This window comes from Crassostrea angulata, chromosome 3 (genome assembly GCF_025612915.1).
Source record: "Crassostrea angulata isolate pt1a10 chromosome 3, ASM2561291v2, whole genome shotgun sequence".
NCBI classification, from domain to species: Eukaryota; Metazoa; Mollusca; class Bivalvia; order Ostreida; family Ostreidae; genus Magallana; species Magallana angulata.
In genome coordinates, this window is record NC_069113.1 from 10,914,398 (window position 1) to 10,936,056 (window position 21,659).

The 21,659-nt window shown below is 33.9% G+C and overlaps 2 protein-coding genes across 4 annotated transcripts; one reads left to right on the top strand and one right to left on the bottom strand.

Annotated features, from left to right (window-relative positions):
- Window positions 1–958: 958 nt before the first annotated feature.
- On the bottom strand, window positions 959–7,455 carry LOC128177394 (uncharacterized). Its single transcript, XM_052844085.1, has 3 exons — window positions 7,259–7,455; window positions 4,821–4,961; window positions 959–2,457 (listed from the first exon to the last, which is right to left on the bottom strand). Exons 1-3 carry the CDS (start codon window positions 7,439–7,441, stop codon window positions 2,293–2,295), a joined length of 489 nt encoding a protein of 162 aa, XP_052700045.1. The 5' UTR covers window positions 7,442–7,455; the 3' UTR covers window positions 959–2,292.
- A 3,848-nt stretch (window positions 7,456–11,303) lies between these two features.
- LOC128178711 (sodium/glucose cotransporter 4-like) lies at window positions 11,304–21,639 on the top strand. Of its 3 annotated transcripts, none has more exons than XM_052846004.1 (15): window positions 11,304–11,522; window positions 11,611–11,682; window positions 12,330–12,434; window positions 12,754–12,813; window positions 12,915–13,019; window positions 13,306–13,411; window positions 13,667–13,747; window positions 14,083–14,288; window positions 15,791–15,926; window positions 16,028–16,135; window positions 16,447–16,597; window positions 17,024–17,192; window positions 17,382–17,597; window positions 17,759–17,855; window positions 21,258–21,639. In XM_052846004.1, exons 1-15 carry the CDS (start codon window positions 11,439–11,441, stop codon window positions 21,467–21,469), a joined length of 1,908 nt encoding a protein of 635 aa, XP_052701964.1. In that variant the 5' UTR covers window positions 11,304–11,438; the 3' UTR covers window positions 21,470–21,639. The 3 variants fall into 3 exon arrangements, with proteins under 3 accessions (XP_052701964.1, XP_052701963.1, XP_052701965.1); XM_052846003.1 differs by having other exon boundaries at window positions 11,312–11,522; window positions 17,759–17,873; XM_052846005.1 differs by lacking the exon at window positions 11,304–11,522 and having other exon boundaries at window positions 11,641–11,694; window positions 17,759–17,873.
- Window positions 21,640–21,659: the final 20 nt, after the last annotated feature.

Genomic DNA, 21,659 nt, shown 5'->3' on the forward strand with positions numbered 1-21,659 from the left:
ACATTAGTAATGAGGAAACTGCTCCCCAGTATTTTTGTTGTTTGGAATTTTATGATATGCCCAGAACAATCCGCTTTCGTTAACACGCGTAATAAAATATACTTTACTTCACATAGATATATTTTTCACGCTCAACCTAAATCTAAATGTTGTTGAGATATATATCCGCTCACAATTCTTTGGTATGTAATCAAGGTTCTTGCCACGTTTTTGTTAACATTATACTTATATATTCAGGTTATAGATATGTTTCAAGCAGATTTTCAATTTGCCAGTTCGTTAGTTCGTAAATGAACACAAACAAATAATTTTTATTGTTATACTTTCATGTTAAATACTGAAATCTGATTGGTTAAGACGCAGTTAATAATATTTACTATTACCCTCAGCGTTAGCAACGCACTTGGCAACGGGTAACATTAAAAATGTTACATGCGCGAAAATTATGCGCGTACGGTTCGCTGTAGAATTCACGTTATTCCTATATAAAAGCAGTAAAATTTTCTTAAAAATTTTAAAAAAGACATTCAGTATAACAAAATAAATAGTGCCTGTTTGGGAGGATAACAGTTTAAATTGACACCCCTCGAAAACCATTGTCAACCTCCGCTTCGCGTCGGTTGACAATGGTTTTCTTGGGGTGTCAATTTCAACTGTTACCCTCCCAAACAGGCACTATTTATATAATACTTCCCACAGACCTGATATTTTATATTCAGCAAAAAATATGTAGCCAAAACGTTACCTGTGATTTGTTAACATAACAAAGAATTGAAAGCTCTGTATCTCTAATATAACTCGATGACTAAATTTTGGTTGACCACTGGAAATTTCTTAAAAAAGCATTGCATTGATAATAGAAAATGAAGAAATAAAATTATTTTTTTTAGCTCAAATCGTGATCAATTCCGTTTAGATAAATTGCATGTACATATATTACATATATTAAGTAAATACGGTATATTTAATCATTTATTCAAATGTAACATGCCAATACATCAAATAAAATTTCATTATATAAAAACACTGTATAAAATAATGGCAATCTGCTTTGAAAGAGATATATATATTTGAGACACTATAAAAATGACAGGCTGTGTCCTTTTGCATAAAAATACATTTATAATTAATAAAAACCATCAGATTTAAAATCTAAAAAATCCACGTTTCCTTCTTTTGTACATTACAACTTGAATTTTTGGCTACGATTGCTTGTACGTTTAAGTTGTTCATTAAAAATTATAACTTTTCATTCTACACATTGAAACAGGTGATTTAACTAAATCAAATATGTTATATAAACTGTTTAGAAAGTTTATATGACCAATTGGTGTCATTTATTCAAATAGGGGATACACGTATTCCCTATTCGAATAAGAACTTACTAAACCAAAAGCTGAATAGTAAATATCGCATATTGAATATTTGATATCACATATTCAAATTTGCAAAATCACTTTATAACAAGGATTTAAAAAAAAAAACACGCCCATAATCATTTTGGCAATATATTCCTAAAAATGTTATTCAAAACGTAATTTTATATCGATACATGTATCACTTAGGTATGATTTTTTATTCTATTTTTATTTTAATCTCTCTTTTTGATATGATATTCATAATCATATATACAATCATGATATGTAATCCGTTCTTTCATCAGTATTTGAAACTATATTTCGCAAGACGAGTAAAAGATAAAACTAATTAAATATAACACGGTTGTCAAAATCACTCAAAACTACAAGAAACCAAAGACTTTGAATAAGAAAGGGGACATAATCTTATATGCTGACCAAAAAACCCGAAATAAAATATATAGAGGAGACTTCTGATTTCTTCATTAAAGGTTATCAAGTAGTTTATTATTCATTTTAATATGTTTCACATACAAGAACTCTTTGGGGGCATAAGACTTTTTTTGGAAGTATAGGTATACTCGACCCCCCCCCCCCCCCTCCCCACGGATTAGGATTTTCATGATTTTGGGATTATTTTTTCTTCCAATATTTCTGAGGATTAGTCTACCCCCCCCCCCCACTTTCAATTTGCTTCCGACGCCAGTGGGGGGTCATGTATATTTAATTTGCACATGACAGATGCTGTGGAAAAAATTGGTATATAATATTTTATTATATATAGCATAATATGATATTATATTATAGTTAAAAAATATTAAAATATCAAGATGAAAGTAGGTGTATGATTTAGTATCTTAGCTCATATCAGTACAGAAAAGACCCTTAAAAATTACTTAATTGAAACGAAATAGCTTTGTTTTTACGAAATCTTCTACTGATACCAATACATCCTATAAAAAGACGGAAAGATGAAGATGAAAAAGAAAACCCAGGCAGTAATGCCAGCAATGATGGTGAAGAGGCTGAAGGCAATGGCCGCCGCCTGACATAACCGTACTTGAGAACTTTCACGTCCACGTCTTTTCCAACTGTCAGCCTGCAAAAAAACCCTCATTCATTTAATGTAAGATAGGATAGATGTCGGGTGTTTTTTGTGTGGATTGATCATATTTTAGTATTAGATGGTGATAAGAAGAACACACTTCCGGTATAACTATTTATAGCATAAAATGATTTTCAACATTAAGGATGTTCAATTGTCAACAAATTAACAATCAGATCTGCTTAAGATTCGTAGATATGATTTGCTTAGCTATTGACTATTATTCAGTGAAGAAAGACTCCATATATTTTATCTTTTAAGTTTGAGTTTTTCCTACATTTTTATACAGAGTTCTCCACTACACATGACTACAGTCTAAAAATGACCACGACCATCGTGTCCTCAATAGAATAGTACCATGTGGTCATTATGGTGACATGTTGACATGAAGATCTGACAAGTCGACATCATAATCCGAGAAGTGGTGGCAGAAATATGCGAAGATAATGTCAGATATGAATATATATTACATGTATAACAATCATTTTAAGTTTTAACGGTATATAGTACAGGGAAAAAATATAATAAAAAGTACATTTATTATTAATTTAAAAATAACTGTACATTGAAAAATAAATTTACAAGAAGAACATCGTCGCTAGACAAGGGTTTAAGATCCGCTGAAGGAGAAAGTAAATATGGTGTTCCGATGGGGCCACTTCGACCTTCGCACTTTCGCCTTTAGGTCGAAGATGCGAGAGTGCGAAGTTGCGAAGGCGAAAGTGCGAGAGTGCGACGGCGAAGGAGCGAAAGTGCGAAGATGCGACGGCGAAGCGCGAAGGTGCGACGGCGAAAGTGCGAAGGTGCGACGGCGAAGGAGCGATACTACTATCGCTCCTTCGCCGTCGCACCTTCGCACCTTCGCACTTTCGCCTTCGCCTTTTTGATAGCATTCAGAAAGTCTCGGTCGATTACATAGAATTTGATGCAGGCACCGTACTCGCCAAGGTTTTCCGATTAATCCATGATATCATTGGTACGCATGCGCTAGGCCATTGTGCTTACTATGAATGTTTATAAATATTTTAATGTGTATATGTGACATATATATATATATATATATATATATATATATATATATATATATATATATATGTTTACCAGTGCTGGCTATGCCTAATCATTATATACATATACTCAATAAAAAATGTAATGTCCGCGCCATAATGCATACATATGCACTTCCAGACTCCTGTCACTTACCAGCTGTCTGTTTACCGTGGATCAAACACAGTAACATTCTAATTTCATTATGCGACACTGCTTGCTGAGGATCTAAAGGGGGAGAGGGGTCCCCCCCCCCCGGAGAATTCAATATAAATAACTTCACACATGCAGTAAAGGGGGAGAGGGTCCGGATTTCATTCCCCCGGAAAATTTAATTTTATTAATTATATATAATAAAATCTCCAAAATATGTCTCGGAACATAAATATCCCCCCCCCCCTAGAAAAAGTTATGGATCTGCGCAGGCTGTTGAAAATAAATTCTAAAAAGTTAATCGTCTGCCTTAGATGTCCTTTTATACAGCTAAAATTGTCTTTAAACGATAGAGAGCTCCACAAATATAAAAAGGCGAAGGCGAAAGTGCGAAGATGCGAAGGCGAGAGTGCGAAGTTGCGATGGCGAAGGTACGATAGTAGTATCGCTTCTTCGCCTTCGCAACTTCGCACTTTCGCCGTCGCATCTTCGCACTTTCGCTCCTTCGCCGTCGCACCTTCGCACTTTCGCCGTCGCAACTTCGCACTCTCGCACCTCGACCTAAAGGCGAAGGTCGAAGTGGCCCCATCGGAACACCATAAGTAAACCCTTAGCTAGCGAAAAATCTGAAAGACCAAATGAATGCATATGTTGATCCAGGAAATTTTCCCAGGGGAGTGGAGTGAGTGTCGAGAGATATTTTTAAAGTTTAAAGGAAATGGCCCCGAGGTATATGTTTTGTAATTTCAATATGTAAACTTAGAAAAGAACTTTCAAAGGGAGGAGGGGGTCCATACCCCCCCCCCCCACCCCCCTTAAGATTCCCGCATGCAATGCAGTCATTGTTGGGATCAAGTTTTATCAGAAAATTATGACGACTTACTTTGACCGTCATATCCTTTTTATTGACTAGTTGATTTATTTAATTGGATGACACAACTAGGTTATATACATTTTCAATTTTTTACACGAACAAGTCAGATAATTAAAACGAAAAATGCTCAGTATTATAATCAACCGAATAAAAAACAAGCAGACAATAAGATGTCGGCATAAGATGCGGCAAGTAAACTTTGCTAATATGTCACAAAACTTAATAGATCGCAAGTCTCGAAATAAAATGCGGACCAATTTGTTATTTAAAATGTGATACTTACAATGCATGTGAACATACAAGCCACGAGGCTACACGGGGAAAGACAGATACATCCCAGCCAACAGGCGAAACACAGGAAGCAGTATGGAACTGAATAATTGTCCCTCGGGGGCTTCTCGATTTCTATAACCACAGGCACTTGCTAAACAGAAAGCATTATTAGAGTTGGAATGTATCAGATTCTACAAGCGCACACCTGGGTTTAAGTTAGCAGGATATCATAAAAAACAAAGCAATTTAACGTACCAGCCCTTACCATGGATTAGACAAGAGGCCTATGGGCCACAGCGCTCACCTGAGCAACACCAGACATAATAAAATCAGCTTTATGAAGTCATATCCAAAATATCGGCCATTATCGGAACAATAAATGAGTAAAATAGCTCCTATATTAATTTTTTCAAAATTTTCTGCAGATATTCTTCCGTTGAGCCCCTTTTGTAAGTGGATGATTTCATTTTTATACATTGATCATTGTCATTCTCAAAAGGATCTAAAACAACTGTTTATGTAATTATAAACCTAAATCAAACTTTTAACCCCTTGTGTGGCCCAATAATTATCCAGGGCAAGAGTCTAAACAAATAAAAAATTATTTGATTTTGAAAGGTTTTTCCTCAGTCTCTATATTACAGTACCTAAAATTCCTTATATACATGTACAGGTTACAGCTTTTCTGGTGAATTGATTTTTAAAAAACAGATATTTTTCTTCAGATTCCTATGTAAAATTTCAACCCCCCATGGTGGCCCCACCCTACCCCCGAGGATCAAGGATTTGAACTACCCGGGGATGCTTCCAAACAAGTTACAGTTTTTCTGGCCAATTGGTTTTTGAGAAGATTTTTGAAGATTTTTCTCTGTGTATTCCTATGTAAAAATTCGAACCCCATGGTGGTACCATGCTACCCCCCGGGGGTCATGGTTTAAACATACTGAAATGTACACTACCTGAGAATGCTTCCACACAAGTAACAGCTTTCCTGGCCGATTGGGTTTTGAGAAGATAATTTTTTAAAGATACCAACATATTGTATTGATTCTTAATTATCTCACTTTGAAAAAGGGCATGACCCTTCATTTTAACAAAATTAAATCTCCTTCACCTAAGAAAGCTTTGGGCACTGTTTGGTTGAAATCGGACCAGTTGTTCTGGAGAAGAAGTCGAAAATGATAAAAGTTTACAGATGGACGGATAGACGGACAGACAGACAGACGGTCAAAAAGTGATCAAAAAAGCTCACTTGACCTTTCAGCTCAGGTGAGCTAATAAAAAAAATTGAAATTATGGAATATGGAATAACACGTATTCTTAATTTTTGAATTTCTATTTTACAGGGAAAAAATCGATTGGTTTTAAGTTTATTAAACTATAAATAGGTGAAACCTTTAAACTTTATGAACTGCGAAATGGTATAGTTTTTTTCAATCCAGATGATATAAATTCAGTTGCTATCATTTCTTCCTTTTTATAGATACGATAGCTATCAAATTTATAACTTATAATTCAATAACGAATTTCTTACTTAAAATCCTTTTTATTCGATAGCTATCTTATTCATTTTTTATCATTCAATTTTGCATCAATAATTTCAAGATTAAGACGAATTGTGCTCCTTGATAAGAAAATAATGTACAAAAAAGTTTAAATAGTTGTCAACTAATTTTCTCAGCCTTTCAAACAGAGTTACTACGTGTACATGAGATAGTGTAGGCCAATCATATTTTTGGGGACTTTCGCTTGTTGGTAATTTTATATATTGACTTGCAAGCAACTAGTTTTTGAAATAAAGTTCGCTGTTTCAAATTGGCATTAAAAAATTACTGATACATCTTTTTTCTGATTTGAGTCATCTTCAAAAAACTGCACATCCATAACAACGAATTTTTTTAAAAATGTAATCAAAGATTAATTTAACATTTAAAAGAAATGTATATGAAGATTTTTTTTTTTAGAACTTAATGAGTTTTTTATAGCTTTGTCTTTAACCATGATAACACTTTTGGTTGGTGTCGTCTGTTTTTATATTAGAATTGTTTTCTTCAAATAAATTCTTTTGCGAAAATTTGCTTAGAAAATTTGCTTAGATCATTTTTGTACATATACGTAAGTGTTATTTCCAGACCATATCATAACGATGCCTATGTTCATAAGAAGAAGTAAATAATTATTATAGAGAGACTATATATTTCATTCATCAAAAACGAAAAAAATCCGAGGTTTGTAGGTAATTTCTATCATATTTCATTGATAATGAGTTTAATCACAACTTTTCAGCAACCGTGTTCGGTACACCTTATCAAGCTATTGTAATGAAGCTTCATTGAAAGAATTCGTATCTCAATTTTCAGAAAATATATGAACATGTAGGCTCCTTTCATTTATTAGATCTTGAACTTAATAAGTAAAGCGGTTAAACAAACAAATGGTTCACATTACCATCTCCAAGCTGTCCTGTTGCACGATGAATTCAGCTTTTTGTCCAGAACAATGGATTATAAACAATCCTCCATGTTTAATAAATGCAGACGTGGGATGACATGAAGGCCGAACACATTTTGTGTCGTCAGGTAATTCCAGGAAAAGGTAACTCTTATTTTGGACCAAGACAAAATGCTTCATGTTAAATTGGATTTACCCACCTGATAATCATGATCAACAGCCTTAGCGAACTACTATTTTTTTTTTTATAGTAAACGAATTGTAGTCGGATTGTCAATCAATGCATTCCGATTATTACCGAATAATTATTCAAAATGCACGTTCATTGTTATTATAGTCAATTAAGGCCAGAGAAATACTAACATTAGCTCATCTATGCAATTACAACATTAACTCATCTATGCAATTACAACATTAACTCATCTATGCAATCAATTGCTGCGGAAGTGGAGTGGACCTGTGCATTCATTCGCTAAACGGCAACATAAAATAGTTCTTTGACGAATTGAGAAGATGCTGAATTTTATTTTTTAAAACCAATGACGTGAGATATTCAATTATTTTAAAACAACTCTGTAACCTTAAATGATTGAATTATTTACAGCCTTTATTTATATGGAATAAGACGCACAGGCCCTTGAAAAATTCATGTCATGAACGCACGTATATTGCTATATGAAACCATCTTTCAATTACAACCTACATGTATACATTGCTTTTTAAGGAAAAGAAGGCAATATATGTAGTTTACACCTATTCTGCTGAGCTTATTGATAGTTTGCCTGGCTACAATATCATAATTGACATACTTGCCTTTATTTTCAATTATCTCCATGAACAGCATCAAAATATTGCTCACTGACTTGAAAAGTCGTTTTAAATTATTATACTGTTAGGGTACACTTCGTGTTTGTTTCTGTATACCGTCCTACAAATAAAGTTCAGTTCAGTTTATTTCACACATTTCTGTCCTACAAATAAAGAAGACACAAGAAGTAAATAAACGGGAACTTCGATTAGAGTGCTATAAAAAAAAGTGTGACAATACTAGAAGCAGAGGATGCCACGCGCCTTGCTTTATAATTACCGAGTCCTTGAGCCCTCGTGAAAACATGACATCGTATGTTTTTGAATCCGATTCTCGGGTCAAATATACAAATATGCTTTATAAAAATGTTTAGTTTTGTTTGAATTTCGGTTTCAAATTCCCAATTATATGCTTTGATAGAGAGATTGCTCATTTTTTTTAAAAGTTACTTACATGGGCTACAGACTTCTTAACACTCTGCATAGGTGTGATGAAACTTTAGAATTTGCAATATATAAAGAGATAAAAATGAATAACTAAAAACTGGTTAAGACTATGGCTATAAAAGGCAATGCAATATTTATCTGTATTCGGGTGGTTGATAAACATCCTAATTAGTCCCCAAAGTCTGGACTGTTTGTTTTTCTGTATTATTTCAGTTTACGGTGAGTAAGGTATATAATGTTTTCATTTCTCCGGAGCGTTGAGTGGTCAGCTAGAATCTGGATGATAATCATAGGCTCGTCACAGGAGAAAAACTTCTTGACAGATAGTTTTCTCAAAGCCTACCGGTTTTTTTTTTCAACTGTGTGTAAAAGTCCTTTGATCAATACTTATCTGTAACCTTACAGAGATCCTTGCAGAAAGCGTCGTCTTCCAAAACTAAGAGTCTCTATGATCATAATTTTCCTTGTACTACTTCAAATCACCGGTATATTTTTTTTCTACATTTAACGTTTGATTGATAATAATTATTTTGACTTAATATAATAAAGAAAGAACGGCATTATTTTTGTCGCCGCTCAGACGGACTAACTTCGGTTATGTAATTTATGTAAAAGAGACATTGGAGATGAATTTCACTATATTTTGTGTTGCACTGTGTTGAAAAACGAAAGAGGAAAGTATATACCAAAATTTTATCTTTTTAGACCAAATATTGTGTAATTTAACGAGCTTTTTCCTCAAACAATATGAGCTTAATAATCTAATTATGTAAATTTATAAGTATTGTTAACGAAAAGGCTAAACCTCCTGGTTATTAATTCCTATTTATTTATCTACATAAAAAAATTGTACATTTATACCTCATATATATTTTGTAGAGAGCCATTTTTAATAATTGTTTATTTTTTCTCTACGAACGCATAAAGTATATATTGTGTATATGTTTTTAATATTCTCTATGTTGTAAATTACAACCAAAGAGATAAAATAAACTGTTCAACTGTTCAAACTGTTACTATAGTAACTGATTTGTATTGATATTATGCAATGCTACTGTAATAATTGCAGACAAGCTAATAAAGAATAAATTAAAAAATCATGACATCTTAGTGTATGTTCATTTAGATTAAACGGTTTTTTACCACTTACGACAGTTGTGAACAGTGCAGAATGTTGATAAAATTAATTACTGTCATTAACTTTTGTTAGCACTCTCAACCAATATGCGCGGTAAGAGAAAATGCTTATGTTACACAAATTCACGTACGGGTACATGTTATGTATATGGCGCATGCCTGCTTGGTTTTTTTAGTGGGAAATTCAATTTTATTGAATTTATTTGATTTTTATTTATATATGAATGATAAATTAATTATACGTCTTTTGACTGATAATCACTTTTAAAATGGACCCCATGTTAATTCTACATGACAAGTATTTTTCAAACCGTTCATCAATTCATAAATATGCATATATTAGTAAAATGTCTCTGCACACCAGTATCTATGGGGCGCCGTTTTAATATTTTTGAGGTATTTTCTGATATCAGAAAATGATTTTTTGATATCAAGAATTCGAATTTCTGATATCAGGAAATGATTTTTTGATATCAGAAATTCGAATTCTTGATATCAGAAAATACGATCCATTTTCTGATATCAAAAAATCGATTTTCTGATATCAAAAAATCATTTTCTGATATCAGAAATTCGATTTTTGGATATCAGAAAATGATTTTTTGATATCAGAAATTCAAACTGATTTTTTGATATCAAGAATTATATTTTCTGAAATCAAAAATTCAAAGAAAATGGCGAATAAATTTCACCTATTTAATGAATACTCCCTTGACCCAAAATTAAATTGCCGAACTACAGAGCCAGATTTGCATTTAAATGTTTGTTGTCTTTTATTTATTATAATGTAAAATTTAATAAGTGTTCTTGATAATTCTGGTCTTATGTATTGAAAGCGCTAACTGTACGCCTGTATAACTCTTTATATTATGCGAGGCCATCATTTTTCAATAGTCAAAGCAAATCGCAAAGAAAGCGGTGTTGATCATTGTATATGTGGCAAAACTAGCCAGAATGAAACCAGGTTTAAAATAAGGCATTCATTATTATTCTCAAGAGACATCTACAGGCTTGAAACACATTTTTTACAAATTACAAAAGTTGCATTACAGGGAGCATTCATTAAGTTGATAATAATTTATGTAAGTCTTATTTTCTGATATCAAAAAATAGATTTTCTGATATCAGAAAATGTAAATGATTTTTTGATATCAAAAAATGATTTTGTGATATCAAGAATTCGATTTTTTGATATCAAAAAATGATTTTCTGATATCAAGAATTCAATTTTTTGATATCAAAAAATCAACTTTAATTCTTGATATCAAAAAATCTATTTTGTGATATCAGAAAATCATTTTTTGATATCAAGAATTCGAATTTGTGATATCAAAAAATGATTTTCTGATATCACAAAATAAATTTTCTGATATCAAGAATTAATTTTTGATATCAAGAATTATTTTTTGATATCAAAAATTCGAATTATTGATATCAAATATTTATTTTTTGATATCAGAAAATACCCCAAAAATATTAAAACGGCGCCTCATAAGTATCAACGTTTGAACATGTTTGCCTATCATCAATCATAACATAATTTATGCATGTTCTATTAATAGTTTAATCTAGAAATAAAATCAACGACCAGCTAAAGTGAATGCAAATTAAGCAATAACGCCCGAGATAGAAGTAAGGCGTGTAGTTTTGCTCCTCTGATAACATACATACTGAATATACACTTACCCTCCGTCAAAGAATGTGGGTAATAATAGTTTATCTCTCGCGCGGCGTGATAGAGGCTCAAGCGTCCACAGAACACAGACACTGAACCCAAACCCCCAGAATGGCGACCAAGGGCCTGGACCATTGGGGAGACATCTTGGTGGTGGTTGTGTACTTTTGCTTCATCCTTGGCATTGGGATATGGGTGAGTTGACTCTTTAAAGAATGCATGTATGGACCAGCGCCTCTAACGTTTTAAAGATATGTGTGTAGTAAGTTTGCTATATTTTCAGTCTCTGTGCAGACCAAACCGTGGAAATGTAAACAGTTATTTTCTGGCTGGCCGAGCAATGCCCTGGTTTGCTGTAAGTATTTAGGTTCTTGGGTTCAAGGACGGCTGTGTTTAATATATATAAAATGTTGATGATAAATTACAAAGCTAATGAATTCCATCCCGACTATGCAACATTATAAATTTAAAACTATTCAAACGTTTCAAAGTTTTACCTTGTGTTGTTCAATTTAAAATTTGGTGCTGCATAAACATTCCAGGATTTGCAACATCTATGATATTAAACCAGTAGACACTATTCCTACCATATTTACTGCCAGTTAGAAATCCATGTATATGTCAATAAGTTTTAAACACCCGTTTGAAAGCCTTGGTGCATAATGACATTCTTTCATAACCTGGGGCACATTTTCTTTAACAGTGGCTTTGTAATTGATGTGCATCCTTTCCGAATGAATGAATGTTTATTTCTCTCAAAACATATCAATGATGCATAAGGTACAAAAAACTAACAATATTTACAAAATGTACACATGCAGTGTCAAGTTAGGAAGAGTACAGGAATTAGATAAATCGAGCCAATATTTTTTTTTTAATTATGGACAATTTTTTTTAAATGAATCAAAATCTTTGGTATTCATAGGATTTCCAAATGTAAAAGTGTTAACATTTGATGAGTATTTTTCCTCTAATCTGTAACGATACCAACCTGTTTTGTAGGTCGGAGCATCTGTGTTCTCTAGTAACATCGGCAGCGAACACTTTGTGGGCTTGGCCGGGGCCGGGGCCTCCTCGGGGATAGTTCTGGTGCTCTACGAGTGGTTTGTAAGTTCAAAAGAACGACTGCCTCTTTCTCCCCCCCCCCTTTTTTTTGGGGGGGGGGGGGTTTACTTATTTTTATCTTTAAATTGCGTTTTTGTTTTCGTTGTAAGATTGAAAGAACAAGAACAGTTGAACTTCTGCCTCTTATTTTTTTGAAAGGGGTGGCCCAAGGAGGGGGTTGGGGGAAGGGGCGATTTTTTTTATTTAGCAGATGGGGGTTGCGGTGGGTGTGTGTGTGTGTGTGGGTCTAAATGTCTTGTTTTTTCTCTTTGATTTTGTTATACAAAGAGGACAACATATAACATACATGTTTTGGTTTTAGGTGATTTTCGAGATTTTGGCCTGTGCCTGGATGTTCCTTCCCGTCTATATCTCGGCAGGGGTCAGTCACTATATAGAATATTATTTTGTTATTCAAGCTGTTTATCTGTTCATTTCAATCCCTCATACCAGTGCAGCATAGCTTTCTGATAATTTTGACAGGTGTTTACGTTACCTGAGTACCTGCATAGAAGACATGGGCGGGGCAGAATCAGGGTCTACCTCAGCTGTCTGGCTCTCGTACTTTACATCCTCTCCAAGCTCGTGGTCTGTTCATAGTCGAATACATTTACAGTCTGTGACTGCATTACTAGATTAGACAATTAACTCTCATTGCCTAATTTTTCGACGTTTTTCTTTTCCAAATTTCGGGCAAAAATATTAATATAATATAAAGAACATTAATTGCAACACACACTAATAAAACGCTCTCGTTATTATACACATACATTGTATATTAAGAATTTATATGATCGTAAAAATAATGATCTAAACGTTGTATGACAGTGGATAAACTCAGCGTGGCTATTAATGTAGACATTTTTTGTTAAAGGTGAGCATTTTCTCGGGTTCAATGTTCATCCAGATGGCTCTAGGATGGAATATGTACGCCTCCATTATCGCTCTTTTGGTTGTCACCGGCATATTTACCGTGTTAGGTAACCTCTCTCTCTCTCTCTCTCTCTCTCTCTCTCTCTCTCTCTCTCTCTCTCTCTCTCTCTCTCTCTCTGTAATTACTGCTGTGTAACAGTTACTGACCGCTATTTACTATGTTTTTGCTCTGTGTTGGGTGAATCAACTGTTATTTTCCTTCTCTGAATAAGGTTTAAGGTAGACTGCCATTGGACCTACTGATATGTTTTTTACTTTATCAGTGTGGACTGATTGCTTCATATATATATCTTTATATTAAGGTGGACTGACTGCGGTGATGTACACAGACACGTTCCAAACGGCCATCATGATGATTGGGGCTGTCATAGTAACCGGTTACGGTTGGTTTGAAAATTAATATTATGAAAATAGAAGAATTATAAGTAAAACTATATTTGCACTTTAGGTAGTGTTTTATCGTTTTTCAAAGTATAGACAGCAGTTTAAAAAAATGCACGGACAGGCCAAATAGCGTTTACCTTTATTTTTCTAAAAACATTCTCAGTAATAAAATAAATCAATAAAAAGGGGAAGATCCCGTTCCCCGTTGCTTTCTTCCTGCAATCAACTGGAAAGAGCTAAGGGTGCAAAATGCTTAAAAGAAAGTTTTAAGACTCGTTTGTATCAGTCATCTTTTTGCAAATATGCTCAATGATAAAGCATTGTAATATTCAAGGTTTTAACGAAGTTGGTGGATATTCCAACCTTCAAACAAAGTACATGAACTCTGTTCCGTCCGTCCGTAATGAGAATACGTCGTGTGGTCTGCCAAAGCAGGACGCCTTCCATTTATTTCTGGACCCTGTTGACAGCGACTATCCTTGGCCGGCCATCGTGCTTATGTCAACGGTCGGGGCAGCCTGGTACTGGTGCTGCGACCAGGTACTTGTTTGATAATGTGTCACTTTGAATGTAAAGAAAGCGGGCGCTTAAGATGTACATTCGGCAGGAATCTGGGCGCACAAGGAGAGTGAAAGTTTCATCAATTAATTTTAAATATTTTTCGAATTATAACCGTTATTTGCTTTCTGTTGGATGTGGAATGAGTGGGAAAATATTTGAAATGCAAAAGGCTTTATCATAATATGGGTATAAATATAGCAACATGATGCAATTCATGCAAAATCCTACTTATTTACAGCTGTTTTTAAATGATTTTGTTGTCTCTGGGTCTTCTCTCCACAAATTTGAAACGTGTGAAGATAACATATTTCAACATTGAAAATGTCGCTTTTTAAAAAAAGATGGAGAGATGACCCAGAGATGACTAATTATGTACTTTTTCAAATTATTTTTTAAAGGATAAAAAACAAAGTCCATTTATATGACAATGTTGTTTCAAATAGTACTTTATAGAGCTTATATTGACAAGTCTCGCATGGCTCAGTGGTTTCGTCCTGGATTAGTGAATACAAACATTCAGTGTTTTGGGTTCAAATCCAACTGGTGGTCTTTTTTTTTTAATTAAACTTTTTTGTTTTAAATGTTTGTTATTTTACCATGATGTTGAATTATAATATACCGGTATATTTTAATTTGTTGTTATAGATTTCTAGATCTGCTGTATGAACATTATTTTCTTTTCTTATTACTAGTTTTTTAGGATATACATAATATAACTTCATTAAAATATGTTTGCATTAACATTTCCAACTAGTTATCGGTTTAACTCTCATTCCCATTTTTTGAAAGCTTGTGAGTTTTTTAATAACCGGAATAGCCATGAACTTCGACTCTCAACATAATATATTTTTGTTGAAACCTGTACATAGCCTTTCGAGGTTATAGACATTTAAATCCCAATTGATTCGTGTCGAGGATTCCTGCAAACTTACAATCTTGTGCGCTCACTTTCTTTTCCGGTTAAACGCATTTGCTTGAACTTTCTATGGGTGACCATTAGCTGGTTCAAACAATCGTCTTAAAACTTACCCTAGCACTGGCGTCGGAAGCAAATTGAAAGTGGGGGGGGGGGGGGGGGGGGGGGGCTAGCCTAATCCTCAGAAATATTGAAAAAAAAAACCAAACAAACTAATTCCCAAAATCATGAAAATCCTAATCTGTTGGAGGGGGGGGGGGGTAATAAACTTATGTCTCCAACTTCTCAATATTTCACTCTTTCAAGGTAAATTTAGGAACAAATATATTTCCTGCGAGAAAAAGGTGAGGGGGGGGGGGGTGAACCCTCTATGATGCTATGTGCCTAATGGTAAGGTCTACTTTTGCAAAAAAGTCCCCCCGGTTCCGGCGCCTATGTTTAGTATTTAGTTAACATTTTTTTACAATAGATTTTAATTTACAACATACAATACAGAAAAAAATCACTTTACTCTTCGTTATTCGAAGCCTTAAACGCCAACTGAAACACTATTCTTTCTTTACAGATGATCGTACAAAGGTCTTTGGCCGCCAAAAACCTCTCCCATGCTAAAGGGGGATCGATCTTAACAGGATACTTCAAACTCTTACCGTTAGTCCTGCTGATCTTCCCTGGAATGATCAGTAGAGTCCTGTACCCAGGTATAGCGGTACAATGATTCTCGTGTTACGTCCGATAACGATAGAATATGCTGAAATTGGTGTATAAATTTCTTGAGTTTTTTGTCTTGGTGTTTTAATAGATGATGTGGCGTGTACGGACCCGACTGTTTGTGAGGCTGTTTGTGACAACCCTGTTGGGTGCTCCAACATCGCCTACCCAAAACTCGTCTTGGAGCTTCTTCCATATGGTAGGTTGACCTTTACCATAACATTCTGACCGTGCATTGAAATAACTTTCAATCAAGTAATTAAGTGTAGCATTCTTCATTAAAAAAATATACGATTGATTAAAATCATAAGAATAAACTTCTTCCTTCCGTTGTTCGTCTATTAAGGATCCCTTCCTTTACTTTCAAGCCATTTTCATTTTGATTTATGGGTTTTCATCCCGCACGCTGCAATATACTACAGAGAAAATATTTTAGCTAAGTTTTGGAAAAAGATATTTGTTAAATGGACAAAACAATTGAAGTGTCGGGGATTTTTTTTGGCGCTGAAGGATTGCGGGGACTGCTGATGGTTGTCATGTTCTCGGCTGTGATGAGTTCCCTCACGTCCATCTTCAACAGTTCTAGTACAATCTTTACCATGGACATCTGGAGACGAATTAGAAAAGAGGCCACTCAGAGGGAACTGCTAGTGGTGGGACGGTAAGATATGTGACAAACAGAAAATTCTTCTCCCAACATGACTTAGAACTATTTTAACAAGAGCTTGGATTTTGGGTAGTTGTGTCAAACAGCAATTTGACGTAGGCCTGTCTATTTCATTGAAATCAACAAGATTTGTCTGGCTTTTGAGCTTTTCGATTGAAACCGCAACATTTTTAATTTGTTTTGACGAAAGGAATAGATAGCTATTTACTACTGAAAGTCCAAGGTCTTGTTAAAATGGTTCTAACGAAATATCAAGTTTGATCTTATCACAGCCACTTTATAAAATGGAAGTTTAAAATCAAGGAGGATACAATGGTATTTATGTTTAATTAAATAAATAGAAAAAAAAAGATATAAAACTGCTGATTTGTTCGAATGACCTTGTACCTTGACCTTGAACTTAGTTGTTTTTGGTTTCAGTGTATTTGTTGTGTTTATGTGTGGGGTCAGTGTTCTCTGGGTCCCGATCATCAAGTCCTCCTCTGGGGGGAAACTCTTCACTTATATGACCGCTGTGGAGGGCTATATTGCAGCACCTTTAGGAATAGTTTTCCTTTTCTCTATTTTCTGGACAAAAACAACGGAACCTGTGAGTCTTGCAAAAATATATCTAAAACTACTTAACTAAGTTTTGAATCTGGAAGAATGAATTTTACAACATTTTTTTACATTATGCAGCTACTTAGTCAATCTTTTTGAACAAACAATCGACTTGTCAATTCTTCATTTTCATTTAAAAAAAAAAACAAACGTAGAGGTCATTTATTTTTCTTTAAAGGCGGTCTTCTTTGGATTAATCATTGCAAATATCGTAGGCGGAATACGTCTTGTTCTAGAATTTGTCTACCCAACGCCATCATGCGGTGAATTTGACGAGAGGCCTCAGATTCTGTCTAAGATGAATTACCTGTACTTTGGCGTGATGCTGTTGTTCATCACAGCGAGTGTCATCGTAGTGGTCAGCTTGTTAACATCTCCAAGAAATCCCGATGAGGTATAAGATCTATGTTTTTCTTTAAAGTAAGCATAAAATAACTGATTAATATCTTTTAGCATTTCTCCATGTGTTGAAACATGGATTTATTGTCGTAGGGTATCCGAAGCATCAAATGATTTTCAATTCAATGACCTTTTGATGTTTTGATATTGGCACAGCTGAAGGGAGTCACGTGGTGGACCCGTTACGGTCAGGAAACATCAGGGGAGGCAATCGAATGTACTAATTCAAATGTCAACAACGATATTACTCTAGGTACCCAAAACAGATTAGGTATGTTCTGTATTTAATCTCACATTTTAATGAATCGACTATAACGAATATTTAGAAATTATTCAAAATCATGGTTAAGTTATAGTTGACAAAGTGAAAAAATATGATATTTATATTAATAGGTTGACACAGATATTTCCGTATACTACAAATACTTCCGTATGCTACGGATAGTTCCGTGAACTACAGATGGTTCCATATACAGATAATTCCGTATGCTACAGATAGTTTTGCATACTGCAGATAATTCCATTTACTACAGATAGTTCCGTATACTACAGATACAGTGAGGTCGCCTTTAACGAATCACTAAGTAAATTCGCGTTGATAGTACGTAACCAAGCCCGAGTTAAATTCATAATACAACATTGTTTTATTGTACCATAACATTGACTCATAACAAATACCCAACAACCAATGATTAAACAAAAATTATCGCTGTACTTTGATGAACGACGTTTTCTCCTTTAGCGGACCATTTTCTCCATTACCGAATCACGTGATATACAGCTGAGTTATTCTATTTTGAGAATTGGACAGGCATAGCCTACATCCACTTCTCTTCGCAAGCCCTCATATTTTGTTTCTGGAAAACGTGTAAATGTCGGAACCAAAGACGGTTTACGCTTCGACTCATGTTTCGACTCCAGTTTCCCTGAATTTTCGTAATAGACCTGCTATTTCTACATTTTAAACATTATTGCATCCAAATATCACAAAAAAATCAACACTAACCCGCTGTCAAATCATTTTCGCAACTTCTACATCCCGAGTTTAAATTTTGTGTATCACATTGTTTATCTAGGTCAGCGCAGATTAAATGTTTATGTTTCGGATAAAATTGGAAACCTATTTAACACAATAATGTCGAAAACGTAACTGAATCAACTTAATCTTACAATGTATAAAGAAATACTGAGACAAATAATTACAAAGTGGTATTTCTTCCCCTTTTAACCATCTTTTATGGTTAAAAATTTTGCTCTTCATCTGTTTTTAACAATAAAACGAACATTGATTGATATAGCGTACAAAAAAGATAAAAATAAAGAATTATCATTGTCTACAATCGGAACACTATTTTCCGGTTTTTTTTCGACTCTAAATTTTCTACTTTTTAAACCACCTATAGCGAGTGATCTCATAATTTAAACCCGGAATGTAGAAGTTGAGAAAATGATATGACAGCGGATTAGTGGTGATTTGTTTGTGATATATGCATGCATTTATGTTTAAAATGTAGAAATAGCAGGTCTATTACGAAAATTCAGGGAAACTGGAGTCGAAACATGAGTCGAAGCGTTAACCGTCTTTGGTTGCGACATTTACACGTTTTCCAGAATCAAAATATGAGGGCTTGCGATGAGAAGTGGATGTAGGCTATGCCTGTCCACTTCTCAAAAGAGAATAACAGCTGAGTACTTTTTGTTAGGGACAATGTCGAAATATTTTTTTTAAGTTTAATATGCTTTAAAGCATAAATAAGAAAAATGGAAAGGCTAATATTTTTTTTTCATTTTGAGTGAAGTGTTCATTCTATTAAACCCGACAATTTATGAAAAAATAACAATGAATTCAATGGTAAAAAAAAATGACTGCATGATTTGTAAACTTTGATCCACCAATTTATTAAAAATCATTTAGTTTTTAGCCATTGTAAGTCATCAATATTGTTAATTTTATGAGATGCATGTACATGAACATCTTTTCATGAAATTACAAAGAAATATACATGTAAATGGATCGAGAAAAAACCGACATACGAGAGTTTCCCCAAAATTGCATAGACAAGTGCCGTTATTCAGTTCATAGAACACAATGATGAATGATGAGAATGATGAAGTTTGTGTCGCAACGGGTTTAAAATATTTGCATTGAAATTATGTGTCGATATTCATCAAATGCTGTATCAGATTGGGTTTTTAAAACATTCATATACTACATCATAGATTTTTCATGCAGCGCAACGACACTTAAAAAATTAGAATATTAAGCATATAAAAACTTGAAGAATATCGCGAGGAAAATAACTAATCGCATAAAAAAAAAGAAAAAAAAGAGAATTTACATTTCTGCATTTTTTTTTAATTCATGAAAAAAAAATTAGCCATTGCGAATTTTTAAAGATTTTTTAACACGTACGTTAGAAAAGTTGAAGTTTGAACTGATACACAACGGTAACTGATAATAAAAAAGGTAAAGATCTAGAAGCATATCCTAGGGCGATTTTAAAGTAAACAAAATAAAATACACAAAATTGCCTAGAAATGTGTTTAGTGATTGTATAGTTAAGCAACCAAAAAACAGGACACAGTATTGACATCCAGCAAAAAAAAAAAAAACCTCCACCGATAGAAGTGGAAGAACACATACCGGGAAGACAGACGTTTTGAATCGGCGATCATTTGTACTATAAAATATTTTAAAACAAATCTAGAAATATATGGTGAATTACTGAATGTGCAAGCTGGGTTAGTGTTCAAGGAAAATGAATATTTTCCATGACCTGTGCATGTATGGAATCAGCGATCGTTTGTACTTATGAAATATTTTTAAAACAAAATCAAAAATGTATAGTGAATCTGCAAACTGGATCCATGTTCAAGGTAAATTATATTGTTAGAAAATAAACGTACTAAATGTCATCGAATACGAATAACTTTAATTTGTAAGGTCTGTATTTTTAAATCAATGAATATCCCTATTAATACAGGGAATTAGGGAAACCAAAATATGGTTGAAATCATGACCGAATGGAAAAATGATGTGTTTTAACATCTGTTATTGTTGTTTCTGGGTTTTTCTAATTGAAGCAGATGTGCAAATAATCGTAGCGGTATCAATTAATTTTGACATGATCCCTCCGGCTCCGGCCTCCATGATCCCCGCATCTCGGTGATTCGTTATTGGAACCCTGACTACCCACAACATTATAGCTAATATAATTATTCCCTGATTAAGAAATTGTTTGACGCTTTCAGTGCTTGTAGACAGATAATTTTATTAACATCTGTACCAAATATGCTTACATACAATGAGCCGTTCACATCAGAGCTCAACCGAAAAGTGAAAGTAGTCAGCTGCACGCATGCTTTTTGTCTGCGTCCTCAAAAAGCTTGTTCATGTTTGTTTAGAAATTACGACATAAAACAAGATAACATTTAATAATTTCATGATGAATAATTAAAACAAGAATAACTCTGCATGACAGGATATGTTAAGTTAAGTATTGAACCTTTATCAGAAAAAAAAAGAATTGTTTATCTCATTCTGAAAGTGATTCGTTAATGGAGACGATTCGTTAATGGCAACCTCACTGTAGTTTTGTACACCACAGATATACTATACATCTCTTGTGATTCTATACTAAATGGTCAATTGTAGAGGCAGACACAGAAGACAAAGAGGAGAAGACTGCTTGTCAAAAGATCCTGACTGTTCTGTTCGGAAAAACAGACGTTCATCAAGTGGAGGAATTTCAGGTGGAAAAACGCCGGAAGTTTCTCATGCAGGGGAAGAATTCTAGCACCCTTCTTAATATAAACGCTATTTTGTTAATGGTTCTTATTGCATTTCTTACTGGATATTTTAGTTAGAACCCTTTTCTTTATGATCATTTTATCCACTAGATGAATTAGAAACATTTACACTATAGCCCATCTAATCATTCATTTTCCCTCATTAATCAACCCTTTCCATGTGCATTTAAAAGTAAATGTATTTTTGTATCTTGCTATTAAAAAAAATAAAAATAAAAACACCCAAATATGGAAATTTTTATGATAA